The sequence below is a fragment of the Emys orbicularis genome, chromosome 1, assembly GCF_028017835.1.
Source record: "Emys orbicularis isolate rEmyOrb1 chromosome 1, rEmyOrb1.hap1, whole genome shotgun sequence".
NCBI classification, from domain to species: Eukaryota; Metazoa; Chordata; order Testudines; family Emydidae; genus Emys; species Emys orbicularis.
In genome coordinates, this window is record NC_088683.1 from 96,540,708 (window position 1) to 96,567,608 (window position 26,901).

At 41.5% G+C, this 26,901-nt stretch overlaps 1 protein-coding gene across 1 annotated transcript in view; it reads left to right on the plus strand.

The window, feature by feature from the left end:
* Window positions 1-1,174: 1,174 nt before the first annotated feature.
* The window catches only part of MRTFA (myocardin related transcription factor A), a 158,431-nt gene continuing 132,704 nt past the window's right edge, over window positions 1,175-26,901 (plus strand). The window contains exons 1-4 of the mRNA XM_065406294.1: window positions 1,175-1,296; window positions 14,375-14,436; window positions 17,240-17,308; window positions 23,823-24,087. Coding sequence (XP_065262366.1) covers window positions 17,285-17,308; window positions 23,823-24,087 — 289 coding nt within the window. The 5' untranslated portion in view covers window positions 1,175-1,296; window positions 14,375-14,436; window positions 17,240-17,284. The remainder of the gene's footprint in view (window positions 1,297-14,374; window positions 14,437-17,239; window positions 17,309-23,822; window positions 24,088-26,901) is intronic.

The following is a 26,901-nucleotide window of genomic DNA, read 5'->3' on the forward strand; positions in this document are numbered from 1 at the left end:
ATGACTGTAATTTACTAATAGGCAAAGAAGAAAAACACCGCTTTTGAACTTAGCAGAGTTTGATTTAAGGCTACAGATGCTCACTGACTTATGCAAGCATTTCGTTCTGGAACACCTTGCGTAACTCAAATTTTGCGTAAATCGGGAACATATACCCGACCATTACGCAAAAATAAAGAAATAAAAATAAAAATAAAAAAAAATCTAGTTTACGGAACGTACAGAACTTTTTCTGCAAGTGCAGATTTGCGTAAGTAGGGTTTGTGTAACCCGGAGAGCATCTGTATTTATTTTGTATATTTTGACATGATGTTGACAACTTGTGTGTTACGTTATAAAGCTTTAGCTTTTTGAATCTCAATTTCTACTGTAATTAAATAATTATTGTCTGCCCCCCTCCCGTAAATTCCTGCAACTGTGAAAATTTAAATGGATAAAAATAAAAAAGCTTAAAAATAAAATTGATATTTTAAATAGAAATTATTAAAAATAATTTGAATTTTGCCAAGTCTAAACTTGACAGCTGAAAAAATGCTTTCTACAGAATGGTGGAAAGCTGGATCCTCACCCTGCCCTGCAGCTCCCCTGCTGTCCCCGTCCTGGGCTCCCTGCCCAGCCCTGCCAGTGCCCCTCGCTCTTGCCCTGTAGCTCCCCTGCTGTCCTAGTCCTGGGCTCCCCGCACAGATTTATACTAAGTTGCTGACCCAGTATTTTGGGACGTCTCTTTTTTGGGCCTGCAGTGTGGGGGTGGGGCACAGTGTCGGTGAAACGAGATTTCCATTGCCGCACTGATCGTGCCGCCCTCCCTTTGGTAAGGCCGCCCACGGAAGGTGCCCTGCCTCCCATGCACACACTGAGGGAGTTCGAGGGAAGTTTGAGGCCCACTGCGTACTATCCCTTTAAGAGTCCAGACATCTCCGTTCCCCAGAGGGCTAAACACTCTAACCTCGTCTACTGCCGAGGACATGAATTCTATCTTCTAATTGGCTGCGTTGTAGGCCAGTCACAAGTAGTTCCGCCCCATCCCCTCTTGCCCTTCCCATTCATGTCCGTTAGCTTCCCCGGCCGCTCGACAGTCACTGGTTGTCGTTCGTGACACTCAACTAGCTCTGCGCATGCTGATTGGCAACACGAGCCGTCAATCATCTAGCCAAGGCGCGGGTGGGGCGGGACAGTTTCCGTGGCTGAGGAGCCGGCGGCGGCGAGGCAGGGTTACCACCAGTTCGGGGAAGTTTATTCTCGGCGGCTCCGGAAGGGGATGAGGCGATGTTGAAGCCGGGATGGAGCCGTGACCAGGTGAGTGTGAGGTTCAGGCCTCTGAGAGAACCGAGACCCCCCCCCCTTCGCTGCAGGGTCCCTCCATGTAGGGGGGAGGGATCCGCCCTCCTCGGAGACACTGGGGCCCGCTCCCCGCCTGTTAGCGCCGCGGATGGTTCTGCGTCCCGCCCCCCCCCCCCCCCGAGACCGGGTCCCTGCTCGCTGTCTGCGGCGCCTTTCCCTCCGCACTCACTGCCCCAGGGAGACACCCCGTATCCCCCAGCGCAGGGAGAGGTCCCTCCAGGAGCCCTCCCAGTGACATGCTTTGTTGCCCTCCCCCCGTTGAGACCCCTCGTTCTCCCCTCCTCAGTCACGGCCCCAGTGAGACCCCCCATTCCCTTATGAGCCCCCCCAGAGAGACACTTCATCTATGAGACCCCTCTTCCGCCCCCCCAGTAATATCTCATCTCTCACTACCTCATCCTCGTGAGCCCCCCCCCAAGTTGAGACACCTCATTTCCTCCTCCTGCCTCTCTGCTCTAATAAAACACCTCATCAGCCTATGAGTCTATCCGTCAAATACGTCACCCCCGGTGAGTCCTCTTCCAGCGTGCTGCAGAATTCCCTCTCTGAGACACCTGAAGTGCTGAATTCCCCCACTGCTCGTAACCCCTCCTGTAATGACCTGCTGTATCTTTCCCTTTCCTCCTATGTACCGCCACTTAATAATTAGCAACTGTTTCCTCATATTATTTACAGTCCCGGGGGCTGTGTTTATATTATGGTGTGTGCATCATAAAGTCCCCATGCTGTCTGCACCTGCATTGGGTTAGTTTTCTCAGTGATGTGTACCCTGTCCCTAGCTGAGGCCTTGGATTTTCGCTATGTGGGTAATGCATATTTAAAATAACTGGAACACCATAGTGGATCAGGAGCTACCTAGGAGACTCCAGTTCTTCACCTGGGTAACCCTGGAACCTTGCATGAGCAATACTTGTATGTCCTGATGTAGGCAGAGTGATCACATGTGAAAACTGATTTTTTGCATTAGTGTATACTGGTGGTGCAACAAGTATTGCAAATCATGTTTGTGAGCAAAACATGTAGCAAAGACCTTTGTGCCTTACATCTGTGTATGTGTTCCCTACTGCACCATGCAAACTTTTAGCTGACATGGTCATAGAATCATAGAATATCAGGGTTGGAAGGGACCTCAGGAAATCATCTAGTCCAGTGGTCCCCAACCTTTCCGTGTGGCGGGTGCTGGACGACTAGCCGCTGAGGAGCGTGGCCGCTGGACACGCAGCTGCCGAAGTGCCGCCAGGAAGTGTTGCCGCCGAAATGCTGCTGAAAATCGGCATTTCGGCAGCTGCTTGTCTGGTGGCCATACTCCTCGGCGGCTAGTCGTCCAGTGCCCACCATGGTGCCTGCGGGCACGGCGTTGGGGACCCCTGATCTAGTCCAACCCCCTGCTCAAAGCAGGACCAATCCCCAGACAGATTTTTGCCCCAGATCCCTAAATGGTCCCCTCAAGGATTGAGCTCACAACCCTGGGTTTAGCAGGCCAGTGCTCAAACCACGGAGCTATTCTTCCCCCCCTGTTTCTATCTATGCTAAACCTTGAGTGGGCTGGGCTAGTGGTTTTGGATTTGCTTGTGTTTACAGCCTTTCCTTTCCTTCATCATGCTTGTATAGCTTAAGTAGCAGGGCATTTGCAATTGCATCTCAGCCTGTGCTTAACAAGAAATGTGTTTTGAAGGGTTGCAAAGTACTTCCGTTTAAAACTATTATATAGATCTTTTACAAAGCATTTTGTCTTTATGTGAGCCAACAGATATTCAGTGCACCATAAGATTTTGATGAGGAAGTTCCTGCAGAACATGGGGGACGTTTACTGTGTACTTTGCTAAGGACCATAACACAAAATTTAAATTGCAAAGCTAACTAAACTCAAACGTGTGTACTTAATGTCCCCTTCAGCATGCTTAGTGGAGATAATAAGAAATAAATTTTAGCTAAGCCTTAATTGTTTTCGCTTTGAAATGTGCATGTCACTTTTGGTTTGTGAAGATGTCCCTGAATGCATCATTGCAATAAGATTTCTGGTACCTGTGATGTCACAGAATGATGCTTTCAGAACTGTCTTCAGTGAACAAGAAAGTGACAGGATTAGAGGATGCTGAGGAAAGAACTTAAAAATGTTAAATTAAAATATTTTTGGCTAGCTCCTTCTCCCCCTCCCCCCAAGCATGGCTTTTGGCAGGATTTACACATGAGATAAACTCAACCTTTATTGTACCTTTGTATTTCACCTTTATAATAAGCTTACCTTGCTATTATATCTTTTAACTTCTATAAAGTGCAGTTTCTTAACTGAGTAATTCTGAAAGGTGTGTTGACCTTCAGAAATATGTATAAATGAACTCTGCAGCATCAGTTCCAAAGTGTATCTTCTTTCTTGTATCTAAAGCATTGATAAGGGAAATGGACCATTTGTTAAAGCATTGTTATAATTCATGTTGTAGGAGTGCTTCAGGTCCAGTGCACTTGAGGGAGTGGCAGAATGGAATCCATAGTAATAGTATCTCATTCCTGCTGATTAAGGAATAGTTTAAGGTTCTTAGTGTCTGGAATTATATTAGCTACCAGTTGTGGTCTAGGACACCAAAGTGAAGATAGAAAATAGCAGTGTAACTGCATGTTGACTCTAAACTCCTGTTTCTGTTCTTTACACACTCCTGCTGAAAGGAGGAGGAAAAACTTGATCACACTTGAAAAGAAATGCCACATAGTCTTGGGAGAAAAAGGAAAACTTGGTATCTCTGTCGTTAGTAACTTGCTGAGAAAAGGCCCCATCCTCCTCCTTCCATTCCTTTTCATAATATTTATGGCATCTAAATTGTCAGGAAAAAATGACATTTTAATTGCTAATTATTGCTGCCTTTGCAACAGTTTTCCTGCAGCAAATAAAATATATGTAAATAATCTGCCTCTGCTCTAGTGGGTTGAATCAGTAGTTGCATTAAAATCAGTTCAGCTTGGACCAATCACTTTTTTTTTTTTTTTATCATCTGGGAAAGTTGGCAACACCTTTTTTTAGAGGACAATAAACAGTTTGTCAAATATGACACACAGAAAGAAATGGTATTCAGAAAGTGTGTGTGGGTGAGTGTCTGAAAGTATCATGATAACAGTGATATGGCAGCTTCTCCCCTTAAATATGAAGTAACAGGAGATCCTTGGATTCAAAGATTGGTACTTGCTTTTGATTGTAAAGCAGGGGGATGCTTTGGCTCTTAGTGCATTTTGCTTGTGTTCATTCCATAAAAATCTGTATTTTGCACAGACCCTTGTATCCCTAAATCCTAACAGGAATGTTGCATCTTCCACCAGTTAGAGTATCCTTGCTTTTCAAGGAAAATATGACTTCTTGATTTCTCTTACTATTGATCTCTGATCATATTGCAGATTACCCTCAATTGCAGGGATAATAGATGTACAGGAAAACCGAAGCAGATTACAGTCAGTTATGGAGATTAGAGTCATGGGAGCTGTAACTAACAAAAGGTGACTGGCCCCAATAAAAGTGAAGTCCTACATCCAGATAGAGGAAATAAGCAGCCCAGATAGAGGAAATATAGAGTGAGGGGTGGGAAATGTAACTCAGCAACTGTTCCCATTCATTAAAGGGAGTTTTTCCATCCTGTCTCATTAATACTATACTAACATTGTTTTCATTACATCAGTCTCTAAATTTTACAGGGACGGTTTGGAATTGGGTGGTTGGGAGAGGAGGTGTGCAACAGAGGGGCTCTATCTTAATAAGTGGTCCACACTATGAAAATATTTGAGAATTGTTCTGTAGTAACACCTATAAAGAGACCACCTTTATGAGAATATTCAATCAAGAGACTACCCCAGAATATTCACTGGTACCCTGAGTACAACTCTTCTGCACCTATAATAGAAAATTACCTCCAATAAGTTAAGGATTTATCAGTCCCTTGAGTGGTTGATTCAGACAAGTTTCACTATATTAAACAAATGCCTAAAATGTTTTAGAAATACAGTGGAACCTGCTTAAAATTAAATTGTATCTAGTAAATCTATAGTGATGCAAAACTGGTTGAAATTCTGTGGCCTGTGTTGTGCGAGATGTCAGAGTAGACAATCATAATAGTCCTGTCTGGCCTTTAAAGTATGTGAATATAGGAGAACAAAATTTCCACATTGTTCAGTGTTTTGAAAAATTATACAAGTTGCAGTGACCCTTCACCGGGGCTGGCTTTAAGCATCAGCAAAGCCCTGTAACTTACGGGCCAGCACACTCTCTGTCTCTCCTGGCCAGGGGTACCAGAATGAGAGGCAGCTCATAGCCTGGATATCCACTCTGCTGCCCCATCTCTTTCTGGAGAGGAATTCCATGCTCCTTAAATTGAAATTCTGGGGTGAGGGAGAGAAGGGGAGAAATTGCTTCACTATAAGAAGGTTTCATTATACCTGTTAAAAATGTATCTCTAGTTTACTTTAGTGAATCTGATGTGTTTGAAGTGGTTTCATATAGGCTTTCTACCCAAATATACCCAAATACAAGGTATAACAACTTCGATGAGTCTTCTGCCTCTCATGTTGTCAAGCTGCTCCATTCCTAATAATTCACTATTATGTGTAAGATGCCTTATGAAACATACTGGTGATTTACTTGGGCCACCTTGATTGCATTGGCCTCATTAGCACTACAAAAGTAATCCCCCCCCCTTGGTGTTCACCCCTTCTTGACAACTATTGAGAATAGGTCACTTCCACCTTAATTGAATTGGCTCGTTAGCACTGACTCCCCACTTGGTAAGGCAACTCCCATCTTTTCATGTTCTAGAATATATATTCTGCTTACTGTATTTTTCACTCCATGCATCTGATGAAGTGGGTTTTAGCCCACGAAAGCTTATGCCCAAATACATTTTAGTCTCTAAGGAGCCACAAGGGCTCCTCATTGTTTTTGGCGATTTACTTGTAACTAGATCCAGTGTTTAGTAAGTCTTTAAAGGAAGAATACTGTGTAATACATAGGATTTTTTTTAGCAGAGTTGGGGTGACATTCAGCTCTTTTCCTGGGAGATTGAAGAGGAGGTAGTGTTATATGATAGGAAAATTAATTTGTTCATCAGTCTGGAACTACCAAATCCTTGCTCCAGGCAAGTGAAATGTAATTGTTTCATGCTGAACTCACTGCTGAAGTGCATTGATGAGTGTATCTGATCTGAAACTGTAAACTAAAACTGGCATATGAAATGGATGATTGTCTGCTCAGCCAGCCACTTTGGTGAATTTTCTTTTCTGGCTACCTTCAGCTAGTACCATTCTGCACTTCAGGAAGAGAACATATGGTTAATTACATATGTACATTGCCCGTCCCCTTCCCCCGTCCCCCATTCCCCTCCCCCTTTGGAGTGCAGCTCCTTTAGGGAAAATGATTGGGAGTGGGATGAGAACAGTTTTAATTTTCAGCCTCCCGTCTGAGGTGCTGGTCTGTTGATGCTCTTGAGATTTTTAAGTGCAGGTTGGATTAGCAGTGTGTCCTTGAAGGAAATAAATGACATGCATTCTTTATACAGGAGCCTTCCTTCTGCCATGATGTCATGTTTTTGGCAGTGAGAAACAAATGGCAGTAACAGTAGTTCATCCTCTTCAGCCCCATTATTGATCCATATCAATTTCTGTTTTGAGACAAACTTATGTTTTGATCATTTAGTTTGTCTTTGGAAATGTTATCTTAAATTTGGTTATCTTCTATTTTGTATCCTAGGTTCAGTTTTATATTTAAGAAATCAAAAGTAATGGATATAATCTGTATAATGCTCTTTTCTGTCTGGCTCTCTTCTGTGTTTCATCTATCATTACACCACCTCTGTAGTTTCAGGCATTGACAGATTAATTAGTTAATTTTTATATAAATCTTTTAAAAATTAAGAATGGAATTAATTTATTAAAAATTAATATTCTCTTTAAAGCTTAGAAACTGAATTATGAGTTGCTAATTGGGGGTTTCTTTTTGGTCTGTTTGTAAAGTACTGTTATGTGCTGCCTCTCGGGTGGAATTCTAGTCCTGTTTCATTTAGTCTTGTTCGTAGGCAAGCCTTCTCTTTCAGTTTGGTCCTCCTTTCGTAATAGGAAAGGCATGTAGATTCCAGTCCCATAGCATTCAAATAATTGTGGTCCATGAAAACCCTTTTGGCAGGAGACCTCAGGTGCACAATTAATTAATCAGAGGGAGGAAACAAAACATATGAGGGGATTGTTTTGAACTGCATATAGAAGTCGCATGCATTTGGCTTCTCTTCTTGGGCAGGCAAAGAGCAGGATAAGGAATGCATCACTTTGTAATCTGGATGTGTAGCATGTATTTGGTAGCCCAAAGTCAGCTCTGTTGGCAAACCAGACTTAAGTAAACCACCAATGTGGTGATTTTGTGAATTTTTGATAAGGTGAATATAGGTGTGAATTGAACATAGAATTGGGAGCCAGGTGCTCCAGACTTCTGGTCCTGGCTCTGTCACTAACCACCTTTATGGAATTGGGCAAATTATTTAACCTCTAATTCTCAGTTTCCTTAAATGGAGAATTCTTTCTCTCCTATTGTCTGTTAAAGATTAATGCTTGTAAAGTGCCTGAAAGATGAAAATCACTATGAAAGTATTAATATTTTATTATTATGGACTGAGGCCTAATACTAGTATGGTTTTGGCCACCAAATAAACAGTTCACTCTTTTTCTTATTGACGAAGTGTTCCTTTTCTGTCATGACTCTTGGTCTCCCGTGTTTTCTTCCTCTGCTGTGCACAATCCAAAGGGGAGTCAATTTTCTGTCATATATTAGGAACAGTTCCTAATCTGTTAAGAATAAATAAATTCCAGGGATGTAGTATTAGTGGAGAGATTTCCCATAGCAGGAGCCAGTGTGAGCGAGAGTATAACGAACTATTTGCCTTGTGCCCTATTAGTGCATTGGCCCAAAGATAGTCTGTGTATATTATGTATGTTAGAATATGACCGAGAATAGTAGCTGTATAAAAGGGTGAAGACTCTAATTCTGGCAGTCTGCCAGAATTCAGGTTGGTTTAGTTGCACCATTTGCTGACTTGCTTGGGATTGATAGCCTTAATTTTTCTAACCCATTTTATATAAATGCAAACCAGGAGGGTTTGTTTTCTTTAGAAATGTTGGGATAAAATCTCATGCCTACACAGATGTGTAACAGATTGTAATCTCTTCAGTGGCACCGCTTTTAAAATCTTGCAATCTCCAGCAGCTCCATTTTCTAATTTAGTTTATAATAGCAGCAAGTAAGGATTAGATTTGCATGAGAGCCCATGTTCTTAAAAACTAAACAGTGGACAATATGTGGGGGATAGCATCCAAGTGTAGGGTGACAAATGATATAGAAGGATTTAGAAGTTCCCATGATTGGTTTAACCCATAAAATCTGAGAGAATGTTAGGGAGTGACACTCTCTGTGATGCTCCCCAGAGGTACTTAGGGTTTTGAGGTACTTCACCACCACCTGCCCTTAACGCAAAGCAGTTTTACCTGTATCTCAGCACCCTGAAACTAACAGCCTCTGGCCACAGACAAGCACTGACTTCCAGATCTCTGCAGACCTCCGTGCTCCTCTGAAAGCATCCCCTTCTGTAGTATCCAGCCCGTCACTAGACACTCACAGAAATAACCTGGGAAGCTGTCTCCAAAGAGACAGTGTGTACACACACAGCTTGACTGGCACAACTCAGGACTAGGTCCTTTATGATAACACAGCATTGGGATATACTTATAATGAAAACACATATGTTTATTTATAAAGATTAAGATTTTTAAGAGATAGTGAGTAAGAACAACAGATTACAAGTAAAACAAAAGGAATAACATGTTTCTTAGAGTTTAAACTTAATTCTGACAGGCTAAAATCTTTGTCTAAAGCAATTTCTCACCTAAAGCAACCTCCCAGCCTGACTAGTCCACGTGACCAGGATCCAACTTTCATGAATGCAAAAAGCACTGTCCTTTTGGCTTCCTCATTGAAGGATAAGAAAGGGGTCCTTTCTCTTTCCTCATATGGTCCAGTAAACCGTTGAAATGTCCCTTTTGAAGTGCACCCCCAGATAAGACTCTTCTCCCATGTTGCTTGTTCAGTGTGCTTCCCCCCCCTGTTGGTTTCACATACTCCCGTCAATCCTTTTTCCCATTGCCTTCCTGAGCAAATTGGACCTCCATTGTGTTGGCTGTACCATGCTTAATTTACATCAAAGACACGGATAGGTGAATAGCTATGCTTATGTCTGGCAGAAGACCTGTTTGTTCACTCTGCCTTGTTATAGACTTTAAAACATAATTTCAGTGTATATATACACTTCCTTATATAGTGTCAGTAGGTACATTTCACAGCGATATTAATGGCCAGTGTGTCATTGGCTTTCGTTGAATATCTTACAAGCCACTTTTTGGGTAATTACTGAGAAAGCAGTGTTTTGTTAGGGTGACCAGATGTCCCGATTTTATAGGGACAGTCCCAATTTTTGGGTCTTTTTCTTATATAGGCTCCTATTACCCCCCCATCCCCATCCCGATTTTTCACACTTGCTGTCTGGTCACCCTATCTGTAGTGAGTTGGTGACATAGAGTAGTGAACCCTTTCCCAACTGGTACCAATGGACCTCTGTGGCACACCCTCTGTGGCTGATTTTACTAGTTTATTAGCTGGGAATTTATCTCACTTATGAATTGAGCTGTGATAATTTACAGTGTTAGTGGGCTGAGATACAGTTCAATTGGGCAGCAAGCCTGGGGCTGCTCATAAAGTAGGGATTGCACAGCTGCAGGGAAGATAGCAGCTGTGAGGAGGGGCAGCTATGCAACTGAAATATCAGTTGCCAGTAAAGATTGGTGTGGAGAGATGCAAAGACCTCCGTTTCCTCACAATCTAAGAAGGGAGTTGAATGTGCTGGCTCCACATCACCACTTTCTAGTTTAGGGGAGCAAGAAATCAAAATTGGAAAGCTAGTCTTGGTTTTGTGCATGATACTTTGTGATATGAGGTTTACTTTTTGTTCATTTCATGGTGGGACAAGCGTCCACATCACAAATTGCTATAATCTCATTTAATTCTTTTTTTCATCCTGGTTGACAGTCTGAGTGACCAAGAACTGATAGGTTTCAGAGTAGCAGCCGTGTTAATCTGTATCCGCAAAAAGCACAGGAGTACTTGTGGCACCTTAGAGTCTAACAAATTTATTAGAGCATAAGCTTTCGTGGGCTATGGCCCACTTCTTCAGATGCTGTAGCCCACGAAAGCTTATGCTCTAATAAATTTGTTAGCCTCTAACGTGCCACAAGTACTCCTGTTCTTTTTTCAAGAACTGATAGATGAAGAATGAATTCTGTGCTGGTCCATTTAAGTGTTTGTCTTTACTGCAAAGTTGACTTGAGTCCCATCCACATACAACCCTTAACCTGAGTGTAGTTGTGCTTTCAACTCCAGTTGGCTGACCAATCGGGGGGTATAGGCTAAAACTCAAATTAGCAGAATCGGTCAGTTGCTAACATGATGGCTCTGAAATGTGGATACAGGCTAGCTCCACTCAAGTGGCACTAATCCTACAGTGCCTTTCCACAATTCCCCCCACTATGTGCTCGGAAAGGATTGGCAAATTCTCCCACAGTTCAATGGGAAATAATTTATAAAGTGGCTAAGCTTACTGCAGGTACATGGAACCCTGGGCTATGCCCCCAGAAGTCTGTTCCACACACATCAGTGCCAGTGTGAGCACAGCAGCTTGAGTGTTATTTTGAGGTGTCTGCTCTCACTTGAGCTGGACTAATTCAAGAGGAATAACTTGAGTTTAGATAACTCAAATTAACTCTGCAGTGAAAACATAACTAAATTGGGGTTCCTGCACTTTTGTGGCTGGAAGTAGAGGAGGAGGAGTATGTACTGAGTCCTTGTGTTCTACCTTTTCAGGGGAGAAATAGAGAAACTGTTTTATGACTGTCCATCTGGTACTGATCACCAGTACAGTTCACTTAAAGGCTTTTAAAAGATATAGGTTCAATCTGAAAGGCAGTTTGGCTGCAGGAACAATTGGGCACAGAACCTCAGTTGCCACATTCAGATCAGAGACTTGTGGCAGTTGGTAAATTTCCATGCTGTTCAGCCACTCCCAAGTTCCAAGTCACCAGCGAAGGCAAATAACCCATTGTAATCACTGGAATAGCAGCAGTTTGGCCTGAACATGTAAACAGTGGTGTATAAACATTTCCATTGGATGAAGAAGTTTATTAGCAAGATGAGACTTCTGCATTTCTTAGCGATGATAACACTACTTTTTTCTTCAGGAAAACTTAGGTGGTAGAATTTTGCCTGCAGTGATTTCTTATAATTAAAGGCAAAAAGGAGTGGAAAAGTACTTACTTTTTGATCATGTCCTGGTAGAGACAGGCAATAAAGGCAATGTAATTTAAAATATTTTCCATCAATAATTAACAGTTATCAGATTAATCTTTGCTCCGTGACTGAGACATTGAAAATCTCTTTCCATTGCTTCCTCTCTTTAGGCTCTTAAAATCAAAAAAGGACATGCCCTATAATTCTGTTAAGTGTTACCCAGTGACCAAAAATTGACAGGCCAGCAGGAGTTATTTAGCTGAAAGGCTTCACCAGCTCCTCTCAATTTTCATGTGAGTGGAGTTGCTCTAGAGGTGACTTACAATCTACTGGTAAAAGAAAAAGGGAGGTTGCAAACAGAGTAGGGAGTTATAAATTAAAGTAAATAAGAGTTATCAATACAATATGTTGGAAACGAAAAAAATCTCAGGAAATGCACACACACGAATGTTCTTCAGAGCTTTCCATTACCCAATTTTTAGGGCACAATCTCCATAAATAATATAAGGAAGTCTAGCAGAATCATTTTAGCAAATCAATAGATAACAAGGCTTTTTATGCAGCAAAGTGAGAGACTAAACTTTTATCTTCCATCATTCTCTACCTTTGTGTGTAGGAGACTTTCCAAGGTGTTTTGAGTCTTCAGGAATAAATTTTTTAGCCTTGCCTAGCCTAGGAAAATTAGGATCTGTTTGTCAGCGTAGCCTCACCAGTGCTAGCAATGGTGGAGGTGCAGTGTGGATGTGAGACAAGCATGTACATCCCCCCCCTCCTTTGTCGGGTTGTAAGTACAATCCCATGAATTTGGCAAAATCTTTCTGAAAAGATGTTTTGACTTCTGCTGTGTCCATTTTCATAAGCAGGCATTTTGTGTTGACATTTAAATGGTCAGAAGTAGGTCTAGAAGTTAATAACTCACTGAGCTGAATTTAGTAAGGAGTGGGGGCCATCTTGGTTGATTTGGCTGGAGACTGGCAAGGCTGGACAGTGCTGCAGCATACTGAGTTCAAGTGAAGAAGGTTAGAAATATGTTTTTCACAGTGACAGTTCAAATTCTGTCAGAAGATCTTAAAATGGCAAGATCTTCAAGTTTAATATTTGCATCAGTTTAGATTAGTGTGGTAATAGTTTAACCACCTTGCAGTGTGCTGCCTCCAGAACAATGGTTGCCCAGGTAGAAGTGGAATTCTTTCTAACAAATTTATATTTTTGCAGTTGCCTTGGATATGTCTTTCCCTTCTCAGCTTTTAGGCAGTGGAGTGAGTTTTTTTAAGTTTGGGCCTGTTTCGTAACTGTCCAAGCACCTAAGTGTGGGTCACGTGTTTCTTCAGTCCTCTTGACCCTACCCTCCCTTCTGATGCTCATAATATTTTCTGTTGCACATCCCCTACATTTTTCAGCGTTGCTTTGTTACTTCATAATGGCTCCAGGACTGTCAGGGCTGAAGCCTATACAGTGGGAAGCAGAGGCTGTTTTTTTCCAGAGATGATGTGATAATCTGCCACTGACTGCAGTGATTTCCTCCACCTCTTTAGAGAGGTGCTGATGATGTTTTTGTAGCCCTTACTATAAACAGAAATGTATTTGGAGTAGAAAGCAGAATAAAGTTTTGTATCTGAGGCTATGTCTACACTACCGCGGTAAATCGACCTATGGTACGCAACTCCAGTGATGTGAATAACGTAACTGGAGTCGACTTACCTTAGGTCAAGTTACCGCGGGGTCTACACCACGGAGGTCGATGGGAGAAACTCTCCTGTTGACTTACCTTACACTTCTCGTCGGGGGTAGAGTACAGGGGTCGACTGGAGAGCGATCTGCTGTCGATTTGGTGGGTCTTCATTAGACCCGCTAAATCGACCGCTGGTGGATCGATCTCAGAGCGTCAATCCCGGCTGTAGTGTAGATGTAGCCTGAGTCCTTCGTATGGCTACTCATCATTTTATTAAGGAAGTTATCTGTATGGAGGATGGATGTGAGTGAGGAGAGCCCACAGTTAGTGGTTGGAAACCTGTTTCCATCCTTACTGTCTTCTCATTAAGATAGCAGGCTGTAAGGAGGATCTGAAATAATGACTATCTTTAGTTTCTGGTCCACCTTAGTTAGTGCTTCTGGCATATGTTCATATTCAGGCTATGGCACCAAGCACAAATAGGGGTTTTTAATGCTTACATGTTTAACTCAACATCTCACGTAAGGTTTAAAGAAAAAATCTGCAGAAATATAAGATTCCTGTTGCAATCTTGGCAAAGTCATGGCATGTATGCTGCCTTTTCTTGTCCTCTCTTTTGTTTGGATGGGTAACATAAGAAATAAACTAGTCATAATGTTCTCCCAGATTCCTCATTCTATGTTTAGGGCTGGGCTGGTTGGGGGAGGGGCAGTTTATGTACTGAATATTGTTGGCACTCGAGGTCTCAAGACAGTGTGGTCCTTGGAACTGAAAGATCAACAAAACTGAACTAGAAGTGCTACCTTGGCAGTGCTAAGGGTGCAAGTGCCAAAATGGTAGGTGATATTTACCTGTTTCAATCCTACTTTTGTCAATGTCTGTACCAAAATACTTAACGGTAGTGACAAAAAACCCTCTGGGAGGAGGAACTCTGTCTCATGCTGAAACAGAATGTGGGCTGTTTTGTGTATGAAGAGCCTTGAATTTGTGTTTTTTTTCCCCCTTTTCAGTGATCGGAGGGAGCTGCTGGCATGGAACCAAACTGTGTTTGTTTGTGGGAACTGTAAGCAAGGTACGTATAAACATATTTCCCCTCTGGAGAGGGCAGTCTCATACCTTTGTTTTCAAACCTATTTGCTCTTTTGTACTATATCTTTAAATTTACCGATGCCTTGTTGGCACTATCACTGTCATTGCCCTACTCCACTGAAGATGGAATTTTGGAAACCCCTATAGACATGAGACCTGACAGCTTCCCAGAAGAGAGAAAAACACAGGACACATCTATACTAGTACTATTGCAAGTGTAAACAGACGTTGACATGCTGTTGTAGTTACATCCAACACTGAGTGCATCCATGTAGCAGCATTTTTCTAGCCATAAGAAAGTCAGAGTTGGCTTGTATCTTGCTGAAGAGCCCAGTTTGTATTATATTGTAGAAACAACCTTGTTTCTACCCATACTGCCTCAGCTGCTGGTCTCAGTACAGAGAAGTGTGTTAAATACAGTATGTTCATATGGGATGTTTTCCTGTACTGAAACTGTTCTATATAAGTTCTTATACCATGCTTGTATCTGAATGCTTTTATGGTAGGTAGGCTGGCTCGCTCTGTTATACACAAACAGGCGATGCTGTCTACACAGAAGAATTGCCATATTAGAACTCAATTACGGCCTGGCAATTGTGATATAAACCTGCCCAAAAGAATTGATGATACAGGGTAGACCTCAGGATCAGGAGCCATGTGTTAAACAATCATTTTTGGCCATAGGCTAAATGTAGTCACCTGTATCTGTTACAGCCTGGTTACTAACTTGTTAAAAGTTTACTGTAATGGAGTCCAAAGAGACAGAAAAGCATTAGTTCAATTCTAGTAGCACTGACAGGCTGTAAAGCCAGGCTTAAGGTTTGTTTTAGATTTCTCCAATGTACTGGCTCTGTTCAGTATTACTCCTTTTTTTTGGAGGGGGGAAAAGAGACGGCCTATTTGACAGTAGTGGCGGCTGAATCCTTTACCGCAGAACTGGTAAAGCATGGGCAACACCAGTGCAAACTTCTCCCACATTATTTATTACCCGTTTATTCTCCACCAGTGTGCCTTAGGTCTCAAGTGATAGGGCCATGTTTAGGGATGAGAAGAATAAATTTCCCTGCCTATTCTGTCCTTAATACTTTTGGCTAACAAACCAATCATCTTGGGTGGAATGTTAATATGTTCTAAAGCAGTGGTGGGCAGCCCGTGGGATGCACACAGCCCATCAGGGTAATCCGCCCGCAGCTCCCAGTGGCCGCGGTTTGCCGTTCCCGGCCAATGGGAGCTGCGGGAAGCGGCGGCCTGCACGTCCCGCAGCTCCTGTTGGCTGGGAACGGTGAGCCGCGGCCACTGGGAGATGCGGGCAGCTGTGCCCGCCAGCGGATTACCCTGACGGGCCACAGATTGCCCACCACTGTTCTAAAGTATACCAGGATCATTGCTGCAGATGAAACTGCCTAGATATTTGCAACAGCTGGAAATCCATAGGTTGATGTAGGCAGGTGTCACAATGAAAATAAAGGGAGTAAAAGATCTTGGATAATTTGGTATCATCTGCTGGCCTTGACATTGAAATGGATGTCATGTTAGTATTCAGAGAGCTGAAAACCATATTGAAGAAACTGGGATTCCAAATTGGGGACCATTGAGGGGGAAGGTAGGGAAGTTAAACTCAGATTGGTGTAACTTCTGGGGATTCAGAGCATGTGAGATTCTCATGATTGGAGAGGGTGAATGGGCCTAGAAAACTTCAGGCAGTCTCTGCTCATGACCCACACAGATGGGTTAGTCAGATAAGAGGGGGGGAAAAAAAACACTTCAGGGAATATACCTCTTCAGTACCTGTAAATTAGTTTTCCTCCAAATCCTCTGCTTTCTACAATAAAGGTCTTGTATTAATAACTCTCTAATGGCTTTTGAACTGCTGGATCAACTTCACTAGCCTATGTGAATAAAATAAAACTGGCCCTTTGCTCTGCTCTTGGATGGTAGTGGTTGCTCTAGAATGCCAGAGGAAATTATTTTATACTGTGGGTGAAACCTTTAAAGGAATATTGCACAAAGTGGACAGTAAATTGTACACGAACAATATTTGGGGAGGGTATAAATGGGATTAGATGCTCATTTGGTGACCTTTACCAGTTCAAGGCTTAATAGATTGCTGCTCTTGAAATTGGAAGGAATTCTTCCCCTCACACCCACTGCAGGGCTTTAGTACAGACTTTGATGGGAAAAGGAGGTTATTTTCATGTTTTTGAGCAGGATTAGTTTAGTAAATACCACACCATGAGTTTCCTAAAACTGTGACGAGTGACACTTCTGATACCCCAGTCCTTTGTCTTTTTTGTTTTTATGCACACCCAGACTTCCGTTCCAATGTTCAAAGAGTTTGAAAGCCTCTTATAAGCACTGGATTATGAAATGTATTTGCAAATATTTGGGATTCTGGTCTGTATTTCTGAACCTGCTATTCATGAATTCAAGAAAGAAATGGTCAATTGACAATGATTTTTATGAGCTTTTGTTTAAACCTTTATCACTGCTGGACTGAGTAAAATGAATGTGAATTTTTTTTGAGGAAAATTTCTATAGAGCATTAGAAATATGGTCCTGGATATGAGTGGGTTTTTTAAGGCTAATGGGGGAATTGCCTTTATCTATATGGATTTATCAGCCATTGTACAGATGATGCTGTTTTTGATGTAATTACACAGACATGCTCATTCTTGCTCCTTCCTCTAAGCCCTAACAAACAGCTGTTCAGACCTTTAGTCTGATAAGATTTCTTGCTATTTCCTTGCTGGCCCCAACATGTTTTGTTTTGGATCTTATATTGGCAGATTTGCTCAAGGCAACAGTGAAAAGATTTCAGGTGATCTTCAAAGATGGCCTGTCCCCTACTCGTTAAGGTAATTGGGGCAGGATACAATTGTGGCACCACAACCATCTGTCCCTTTAACTTTTCTGTTTTCTGTCTGCATGTGTTGCAAGAATGTTCTTTTTTGATTTTTAAATGAAGGCCTGGAGGATGGTGACTCAAGGAATCAGGAATGGGATAAACACAACCTTTCACCTTGGAGTCACTGGTTCTAATCCAGCCTGTGATTGATAGTAACTGAAAATGGTTCATTTGCTTTTGTAAAATGAGTTGATCACAGTCCAGTTCCCAGAGGACCAGTGTCTGAATTTTATATTTACATATAATAATAAAAAAAAATTGCACTAATTAATGGATCATGTCATGGGCATTCTCAGCAGGAACAGCTGAACTCATTTACCTTAAGGTGATTTCCCCCAGGTCAGAGCTGATGCACACTGTCAAGATGCGGAGTTTGTGAGGAGCTTGCACTACTACTGCCTGTGCTATAGTATAGACAGCTATGGTGTCAGTCTTCAGGCCAATCAGCCAGGATCTAAATTTACTGGAAAAATAGTCCTGCCTCCATGTGTTGCCTACTTGCAACCTAAGTGGGAGTATACTGAATACTTTCCTTAATATATCCTTTTGGAGACCCTTGTGGCGGTAACTTCCTTCATATCCAAAGATAAAAGGAAAGACTGAGAAATGCTTCATTCCTGGAGAACCTCTTACTGGGCAAGCCATGGATTGACATTGACTTAGTATGGTTAGTATGGAGTGAAGTGGAAGGAGGCGTATTGAAAGAAGTGGGTAAGCTAGCAAATTAACATTATCCAATCCCTCTACGATAGTCTTGTATCTGATTTGTTTAAGGCTCTCCAACCTTTTTACACCCAAGATCACTTTTTGAATTTAAGGGCAACCCAGGATCTACCCCACCCCTTCCCCAAAGCCCCGCCCCACTCACTCCATTCCCCCCCCCTTCTCAGTCACTCACTTTCACCGAGCTGGGGTGGGGGGTTGGGGTTCGGGAGGGGGTGCGGGCTCCTCGCGTTGCCCCTCTCTGCAAGCACCACCCCCACAACTCCTATTGGCCACAGGGAGCCAATGGGAGCTGCGGGGGCGGTGCTTGAGGGCAGGAGCAGTGCGTGGAGGGAGACCCTTGTCCCCCCTGCCGCAGGGCGCACTGGCCGCTTCCGAGAGCGGTGTGGGGCCGGGGCAGGCAGGGAGCCTGTCTTAGCAGCAGCCCTGCTGTGCCGCTAGAGATCGCGATCGACTGGGAGATCCTCTAGGATCGACCAGTCGATTGTGATCGACCAGTTAGTGACCACTGGCTTTAGGGATGCTATGTCTGAGTTCGAAATTCGGAATTTGTTGTCCGCCACAAAAAGTCCCATCAGGGGATTTTCTTGGAGACAATTTGTATATTTAATTGTTTAATGATCTGAAGGAGAAAGCAGTGTTTCAGGGCTAACAGAAATCTTGGAAACCAGGATGTGGTTTCACTCAAATGAATATGCATATATCTGTCTTCAAGCAGCTTCAGGGCAAGGGAGGGTATTTTTACCAAGAAGCAGTCAGGAACTGGGACAGTTAGCTCTGAAAGATACCACAGTATGCTTTAGAAAAAACTCTCCACTGAAGACATTTATGTATAGTACACATTGGGGAGGCAAGTGGGAACAGAAATGTTGCTTCCCACCCAACTTTCTTAACCAAAGAGGATTTCCTTACTCCTCTGTCTCTCATTTTTGGAATTGAAGAGAAAATCTGATCGGGTTAAATTCCTATAATATACTCTTGCTCTGTGTTTTTGTGTAAACATCATGTTCTTCTGTGGCTGGGATTCCAGTGGTGTCTGAACAAGCCTGTGCTTCCTTATAGAGTGCACACATGATCTTTGTTTTATAACTGCTTCCTGGCGTTTTACTTTGTAACTATGACTATCTGAAGTCCTGAACAATCTGGCACAAGACCGTGTAGTTTAGAGAAATCTAAGTGATCAGATATTGAATGGCAGTTGCTTTTGGAATTTGTATAATCTTTCCAAAACCTTTTAGACTCTGGCTCAGTCCACCCTTCCCTCTGCCCCAGCAGCCTTCAGCTTCACCAGTTTCTTTGCTCCTTTGTGGCTTTGACAGCCATTAGCCAGTTAATTATCAATGTAAGTACAATTTTTTTTAATGGGGAAGGGGACACGGACATTTCAGAACTCTGTAGTGCAGCAGCTGAGTAACCATAGGCCAGTACATTTACTATGATTAGACACTGATATTTGTGGATAATAAGCAGAACACACACGAGATTGTATTTAGTAGCATCTCAATTTAACATATTGCTGATGCTGCCATCTGCTTCAGATTTCCCTTCTCCTGGATTATTCTGCTGAGTTGTGATGACCTGGAGGCACTGATGTCTCTGGGCACAACATGACTCTGTCTCTTCCTTCTCTGTTCATTCATCTCAAAGCCTGATCCACTTAAAGCCACTCTGCTCCAAGATTACCTCTTCTTTTGGCTGGCTGATCACAGCTGGCACAATCATTTAACAGAAGGGTGTTCTTAAGTTTTTTTAAAAAGTGACTACTTCTTCCTAAAATAGCCCAGCTGCACATTCATGCTGTTGCTGTTAGCTGCTCCAGGTTGCTTAGCAATTCTTAAATTGGTTGAAATTGCTATTACCCTGGCAACACTGCAAATGCAAATAGATTTCAAGGAGAGAAGAATGGGAAACGCTGTTCATAGCAGTGTTGTCACTTGACTGGGAAAACATGTGGTGGGTTTTTCTCTTTCTTTCTCTTTTCCCCTCTCCCCATTTTTAAATCTGTTTTGTCCTGGAGGGTTTCTGTTAGTATTTACTGGCATTTCATATTGGGGAAGCTATTGCTGTTTTTTGATTAATTAAAATATTCAGTGTTAAGGGCTGAATTCCTTCCCTACTATGTAAAACTCTCACTGAAACCCGTGGAAGGTACATGCATTGAGCATCTACAGCACTGGTACTCTAATGAATGTGTGTATGTATTTGACTAGAGAGACTGTAGGAACACTTGATCTCTCTCCCACCTCCCTGGCAAGTAGTCGACTTCTCTCTGGCAGTATGTTAGTCTCCAGCAAGTTTATCAAAAAATATTATTGATATCTATGTAACGATCCTAAATCTTGAAATTTGTTTGTGTAGCCTATAGTAGAGGCTAAGTCTCTCTTGAATTTAGAGTGGTCTGATGCATTCAAAACCCAGGAGAAAATGGGGCATAATTAACCCCTGGTGGGAGAGGAGTGTCTTATTTCTCAGGTTTCAGAGTAGCAGCTGTGTTAGTCTGTATCTGCAAAAAGAACAGGAGAACTTGTGGCACCTTAGAGACTAACAAATTTATTTGAGCATAAGCTTTCGTGGACTAAAACCCACTTAATCGGATGCATGCAGTGGAAAATACAGTAGGAAGATACACACACACACACACACACACACACACACACACACACACACACACACACACACACACACACACACACACACACACACACAGAGAACATGAAACAATGGGTGTTACCATACACACTATAACGAGAATGATCAGTTAAGGTGAGCTATTACCAGCAGGAGAGAGAGAAAACTTTTTTGACTGCTGGAAATGGGCCATTTTGTTTACCACTACAAAAAGTTTTTTTCCCTCTCCTGCTGGTAATAGCTCACCTTAACTGATCATTCTCGTTATAGTGTGTATGGTAACACCCATTATTTCATGTTCTGTGTGTGTGTGTATATATAATATAATATAATATAATATTTCCTACTGTGTTTTCCACTGCATGCATCCGATGAAGTGGGTTTTAGCCCACGAAAGCTTATCAAATAAATTTATCTTAAGGTACCACAAGTACTCCTGTTCTTATTTCTCAGTTCTTTTGCTAATCGCATGACCGACACTCCAGTCTTCATTGACTGATTCCAGAGAGAGTTGTTTCTATCCTTAAATGGAGAGTTGTTGTGACCTAAGTCTTGACTGACAGGGAAATGAGGTTAAAATCTCAGAAGACCCTCATTCCCCAAAACTCTTATTGGCTCTTTATTTTTAAGTAAGGATTCTCCATCAGTCTTCTGGCTGAATTCACTTCTTCGTGATATAGTATATTTGTCTCTGTGCAAAATACTCTTAATTTTTTTAAAAAAGAGTGACAGCACAACAAACATTTTAAATATTTAATTATCTTCTAAATATTAATGTGTGTAACTTACAGCTCACTCTAAAATGTCATTCTTGTGCATGTGGCATGACAGATTGCAATATCGGAAGCCTACTGAAAAGATCAAGCTTCTGACTACAGAAGTCAAGATTCAGCATCTTTCGCATACAGCATTTGAAGCACCATACCAAATTCTGTCAAACAAAACTAACTTTTAACAAAACGCCACACCTGCTTCTTCCCTAGGTGATGGTTGAATCTCAGCAGTCTTTGCATCCTAGTATTCACAAAATATCTGCTTTCTCTGAGACTTGTAGGGGCAGAGTGACAGTCTGGGGCACTCACGATGCATTGAGTCAGGGTTGCTGCATTTGTGTCAGACTGCTGTTTTTCCTTTGCAGTTACCATTTGTAAAGTGGTCCACAATGTGGAACAGAACCCCCCAAAAGGGAGACACCCTGTATAAGAATTAAATACAGTGCAGGCAGATTTAGAGTAACACATTTGCCCTCACTTTCAAACGGATATGAGCAATAACACTTATGTTTCTGTTAAAGAGGAAATGTACTTAGGAAGGTGTAGGCATATTCTGACTAAAGTGTGATTGTAAAACCAAATACTTCATATTGCAGCAGACTTGTTTCATTTCACTAAAGTCTTGTCAGAACAAGCACTGATTTCCTTTGACTTCTTCGTAGTCTTTTCTTCTTCCACCTCCTTCCCCTTGCTTGTCGTGATTAGACCATGAGCTGGGATCCTAGGGATGAATATATGACAACATATCTGAAATAACTCAGTATGCAGCGTGCCACCAGTTCTCAATATTTGTTAGGGCATGTGCTGTATTTGCAGCGTTGTAGCCATGTTGGTCCAAAGATAGGAGAGAGACAAGGTGGACAAGTTACTGAGCGTTCTTCTGAGAAAAGTACTACCACTTAGCACTTTGGTGTTTTCCAAGTGCTCTGCAAACATTAATCATCTCTGAGATGGGGGACGAAAGGGAAATGGAAGCAAAGTAATTGAAGCCTTGCCTACAAAAGGGGAATGGGAAAACAGTTTGAACCAATTTCAAACTGATTCAGGTTAACAGTTTGTGCTGGCCATTTGGGTCGATATACGTGCCAAGAGTGGAGGAAGGCTGTGGAAATCTTTAACTAAAAAAGTTACTGTGCAATCAAGAAAAATAGAAAGTTCTGCACCAGATTTAGGCTTTTACTCTGTTTGGAGGGTTTTCTAGACTAGATCGGGATTTCCTGCTGCTTTTACCTTTTCTTCATAGCTAGCTCACAACTCTTTAAAATGAAAGTTTAGCTTCTGAAAAGCCTTCAGATTGAAGCACAGCCGAAGTAGTGCAGGGCTAGAAGCAGTGCTAAGGAGCAGGACACTGCCATCCCCATCAACTGCATGTGAATGGTCCAGCATAATTGCAATTACCATGTAAATATTGATGTTAGTAACCATTTTACTGATGATTCTCATATGGAAGCCAGCCAGTCATCCAGTGTGCTCCAGTCTGTGGAGCTGGATATACGACTACTTGTGTCTTGGATGTTCGTCATTTGAAAGGGAGTTGCATGAAAGTACAGCTGTGAGTTTTAAATATTCACATTTAATCTGATTCTGTTAATTATTTGGATAATTGAGGCTCTTAATCTTGTCTTTTATGTTACTATTGCTCAGAGATTAAAGAGGAAAACTCCTCAGTTTGTTTACTCTGTGTAGTTGACAACACTTTAAGATTGTTTTCTCCATAGTAAACTTTCACTGTTTTACATGGATTTTTTGCATAATGGGGGAAGATGGCAACTTTTTAGGTGTGAAAATGTGTGTGTAAAACCAGGCAGGTGAATGCATGCATGTAGTCCCTGAAATTACTTTACTCGTTTTAAGAAACTGACTAGATTTCAAGTTGATAATTAACCTTTTAAGACCATATATTGCTATAAAACAAGGAGATCCCTTAAAAAGAGATCAGCAGGGAAGCTGAGTAAATGTGGTTAACTGGAAGATTAGAAAAGGTAAGCAGAATCAAGCTTGTGAAATGTGGGAATTTGAATTATCAATAGGTTGAGGATGCTGACCTTGAAGATGGGTAGAGAGCAGGAGGAGGGTGACCATGCTCAGTAGCATGGCTAGCAAGCAGACTCGTCAATGATTGTGTTGAGGAGAAGAAAATGCCATGTGAGTTTTTAATCCAGTGGGTGTACTAGGTTTGAATGACTAGCGTTGGGTTTGAATTGAACTCAGTTGAAAATGAATTCTAACAAAGATCAAGAAATAACATTGGTTTTAAATGTAGATACACCATCGTCAGCAAGGGAGGTGGGATAGTTCACTGTATAATAAGTACCAAACTTGTGTTTTCTGTCCCTTCAGCAGGTTGCCATCACGAAAGCCAAAGTGGATTTCTCCGGTGTGGTGTGCCTGCCCCCTTCCGCCATTGCTGGAAATGGGCTGGACGGAGGAGGGGCTGGCGAAAATGATGATGAACCGGTGTTGGTGTCGCTTTCTGCGGCGCCAAGTCCCCAGAGCGAAGCTGTTGCCAATGAGCTGCAGGAGCTCTCCCTGCAGCCCGAGTTGACCCTGAATCTTCACCGTGGCCGAAACCCCAATCTCCCTCCGCTAAGTGAGAGGAAGAATGGTAAGTGGCACAGTTCTCTGTAATGTCCTTGTTCCTGGAAACGGGGCTTCAGCAGATACAGCAAGTTGACATGGCACATGCTTTGAATACAGTGCCACTTACATTTATAATACATAATTCATATGAACAGTTTGTAATCCAGAGCAGGTATAACTATGGGAAACTGATGCAGAGCAGAAGAAGATTGACTTCTAAGGAGAAGGATTGGTGACTCGTGTTGGCTTTTGAAGTCCCAGAGGACTAACAATGAATGCTTGTGGGTTATTGGCCTGTGTAATTGGCAGAATAACCGTCACATGCTGTGTGGTGATTAAGAGTTATGCAAAACCAAAAGATAAAAGCAAAGGAAGTGTCATCTCATCTTTAGGCTATCCTCTTGGAGCTGGTGACTCTTCTATGAGTCGTGTTCGCCTGTGTTCAGTCAGTGAGAAATCTTTCTTGCCATGACTGGCTAAAATGGCCAGTTAGATTAATTAAAGTTGCGAAGGATCCTGAATTCAGAAACAGCAGATGAGCTAACCCTGATTTTATGTGAGGACACAAATCACCTAGAGCCTGATCCTGCAAGGTACAGTTGATGCCAGTGAGGGTTGAGCATTCGGCACCATGTGTTTATAATTGCAACCCAACAAATCTCAAATTGGGAAACTTGAAATGGCTGTGGAGGCCATTGCTCAGCATTTGGGGAAAATGACTCCTAATTAACTGTGGGGCTTAATTTGGGGCAGGGAGACTTCTCATCAGGATGGATAAAAAAATTGTTTTAAGAAAAAATTGGATTTTTTGGTTTAAATTAAATACAGGTTTATTTAAAAAACATATTTAAAATTACATAGGTTTTCAACCTTACATTTAAATATCTAAGCTGCTTATCTATTAAAATAATTTAATTGAAATACAAAAAATAATACAATTTTCTGCAAAGTTATAAAGAACTTACTGGCTAAGCACCTGGAACCAGTTTGTTGAATTGCTAAATGAACTTCTGAGCACAGTAGCCTTTTTTGCTGGTGCCAAGAGAGTATTTTCTTTATTTCAGTTTATTGGACTAGTTCAGTTCAATGACTAGTTTATCCAAAGTTAAGAAATTGATTGGATGTTGAAAACTAGGAAAGCTTGTTTTCCTCTTCCAATCTATAAATTAAAAATCTAAGTGTGAAGATGAGATCTATTAGTTTTAAAATCTTGAAGGATCGTAAACCAGAAACAGTTTACAATTCTCTAACTATAAATACTTCCTTTGTTGAATAAATCAGTTTGTTTTAAATACAAAACGTTTTAATAAACTTTTTGATAAACATTTTTATGTATCTATCACATTTAAAGTTGTTTTATTTAATACAAAAATTTAGATGATGTTTTTATGCATTTTTAAATTGAATTTAATTTAATGCGAGTAGAGTTTGGCCCAAATCACAAGTAATAAATTAATCATTTAGTAAGAAAGAAAATGTGCATCACTCACCATTTTCTAAGATAATGAAATGTAAAATTAAGAATCTGAATAAATGTAAATTAAGCTATGTAATAGCTTAAATGTGTATAGATATACTAGATTTTCCTAGTTAGCAAAAAGAAGCACCAACTTTAGTGTAAAGGTTTTATTTAGTTGCAAATCAACATGTTTTAATGGATTCCAACCAGTTATAATCAGTCTTTCTTTAAAAAAACAACTAAAATCTACAAATGCAGAACGTGATTAAAATCAGTTATTTAAATCAAGGTTTCCTGCTTGCTGATTTAAATCACGATTAAAATTGTTGATTTAAGTCCATGTACTCTGCTTTTTGGGCTTATCCATTTTTGTGACTCAGGAAAACTGGGAACGCCTTTCCCTGGAGGCTAACCCAATTACCTGTATCACCTAGAGGGGTTTTCCCTAGCTACAAAAGTAAATCTCTTAGATGGGACAGGAAGGAAGGCAATGGGAATTATTCTTCCCAGCCCTTTCCCCTTATGCTGTGGTTACAATGTCCACAGTTGAATATATTCTAATGGAGGTTATGTTCTATTTCTTGAGGCACATCTCCTTGAGTTACAGTAGTGCTTAAGGATTTAGTCTGTAGCCATATCACTGTGGGCTGTCATGTACTTAGCACAAACAAGTTAAACAGGGTTGGGTCTGGAAAGTACTTGAATGGGAGCACCTCTCCACCCACATCTTTCCTCAAGGGGAAACTAAGGGTACTGCAGGAAATGGTGTTAGTGATTGATTACATGGTTCTCTGTAGGGTTGATACTGAAACAGTATCCAGCATGATAGGGGGAATTATGTTGCCGGAGGGTGCTATCTTTCAGACAAGACATAAAGTCCAGTGTCCATAGATGGTCATGGTCACTAAAGATAACTTGTAATATTTTCCTAAGAACTACAAATGTTAGTCCTGGTGACAGGTCAGATTCCCAAGTTGGTAACTAAATATTTAAATTCCTCTTATAATTTCAAATGTATAGAGTATTCTTCACTCCTAAAGCTGTGGTTTGTTGCTGGGTGCTTCTGAACAGCTGCTGTGTTTCATTTGTGGGCAAAGTGATTTGGGTGTGTATTTAACACTAATGCATACACACACCCATTCTGTCTATAAGATACTGTAGGATGCAAGCTGTTACATAAATACAACTATCTACAAACTGTCTCAATGTAAAAGGACACCCTGTTTAATGGTTCATGAGTCTCTGCAATGAATGATTTTGTTTGTGACATAATATATTAATGCACCTTAGATCAATAAATTTGTTCTTTAAAAATGTCTTTATAGAAGATATTTAAAATGGAGTTCTTAGTGACATTGATGAGGACAGAAGTTGGGTAAC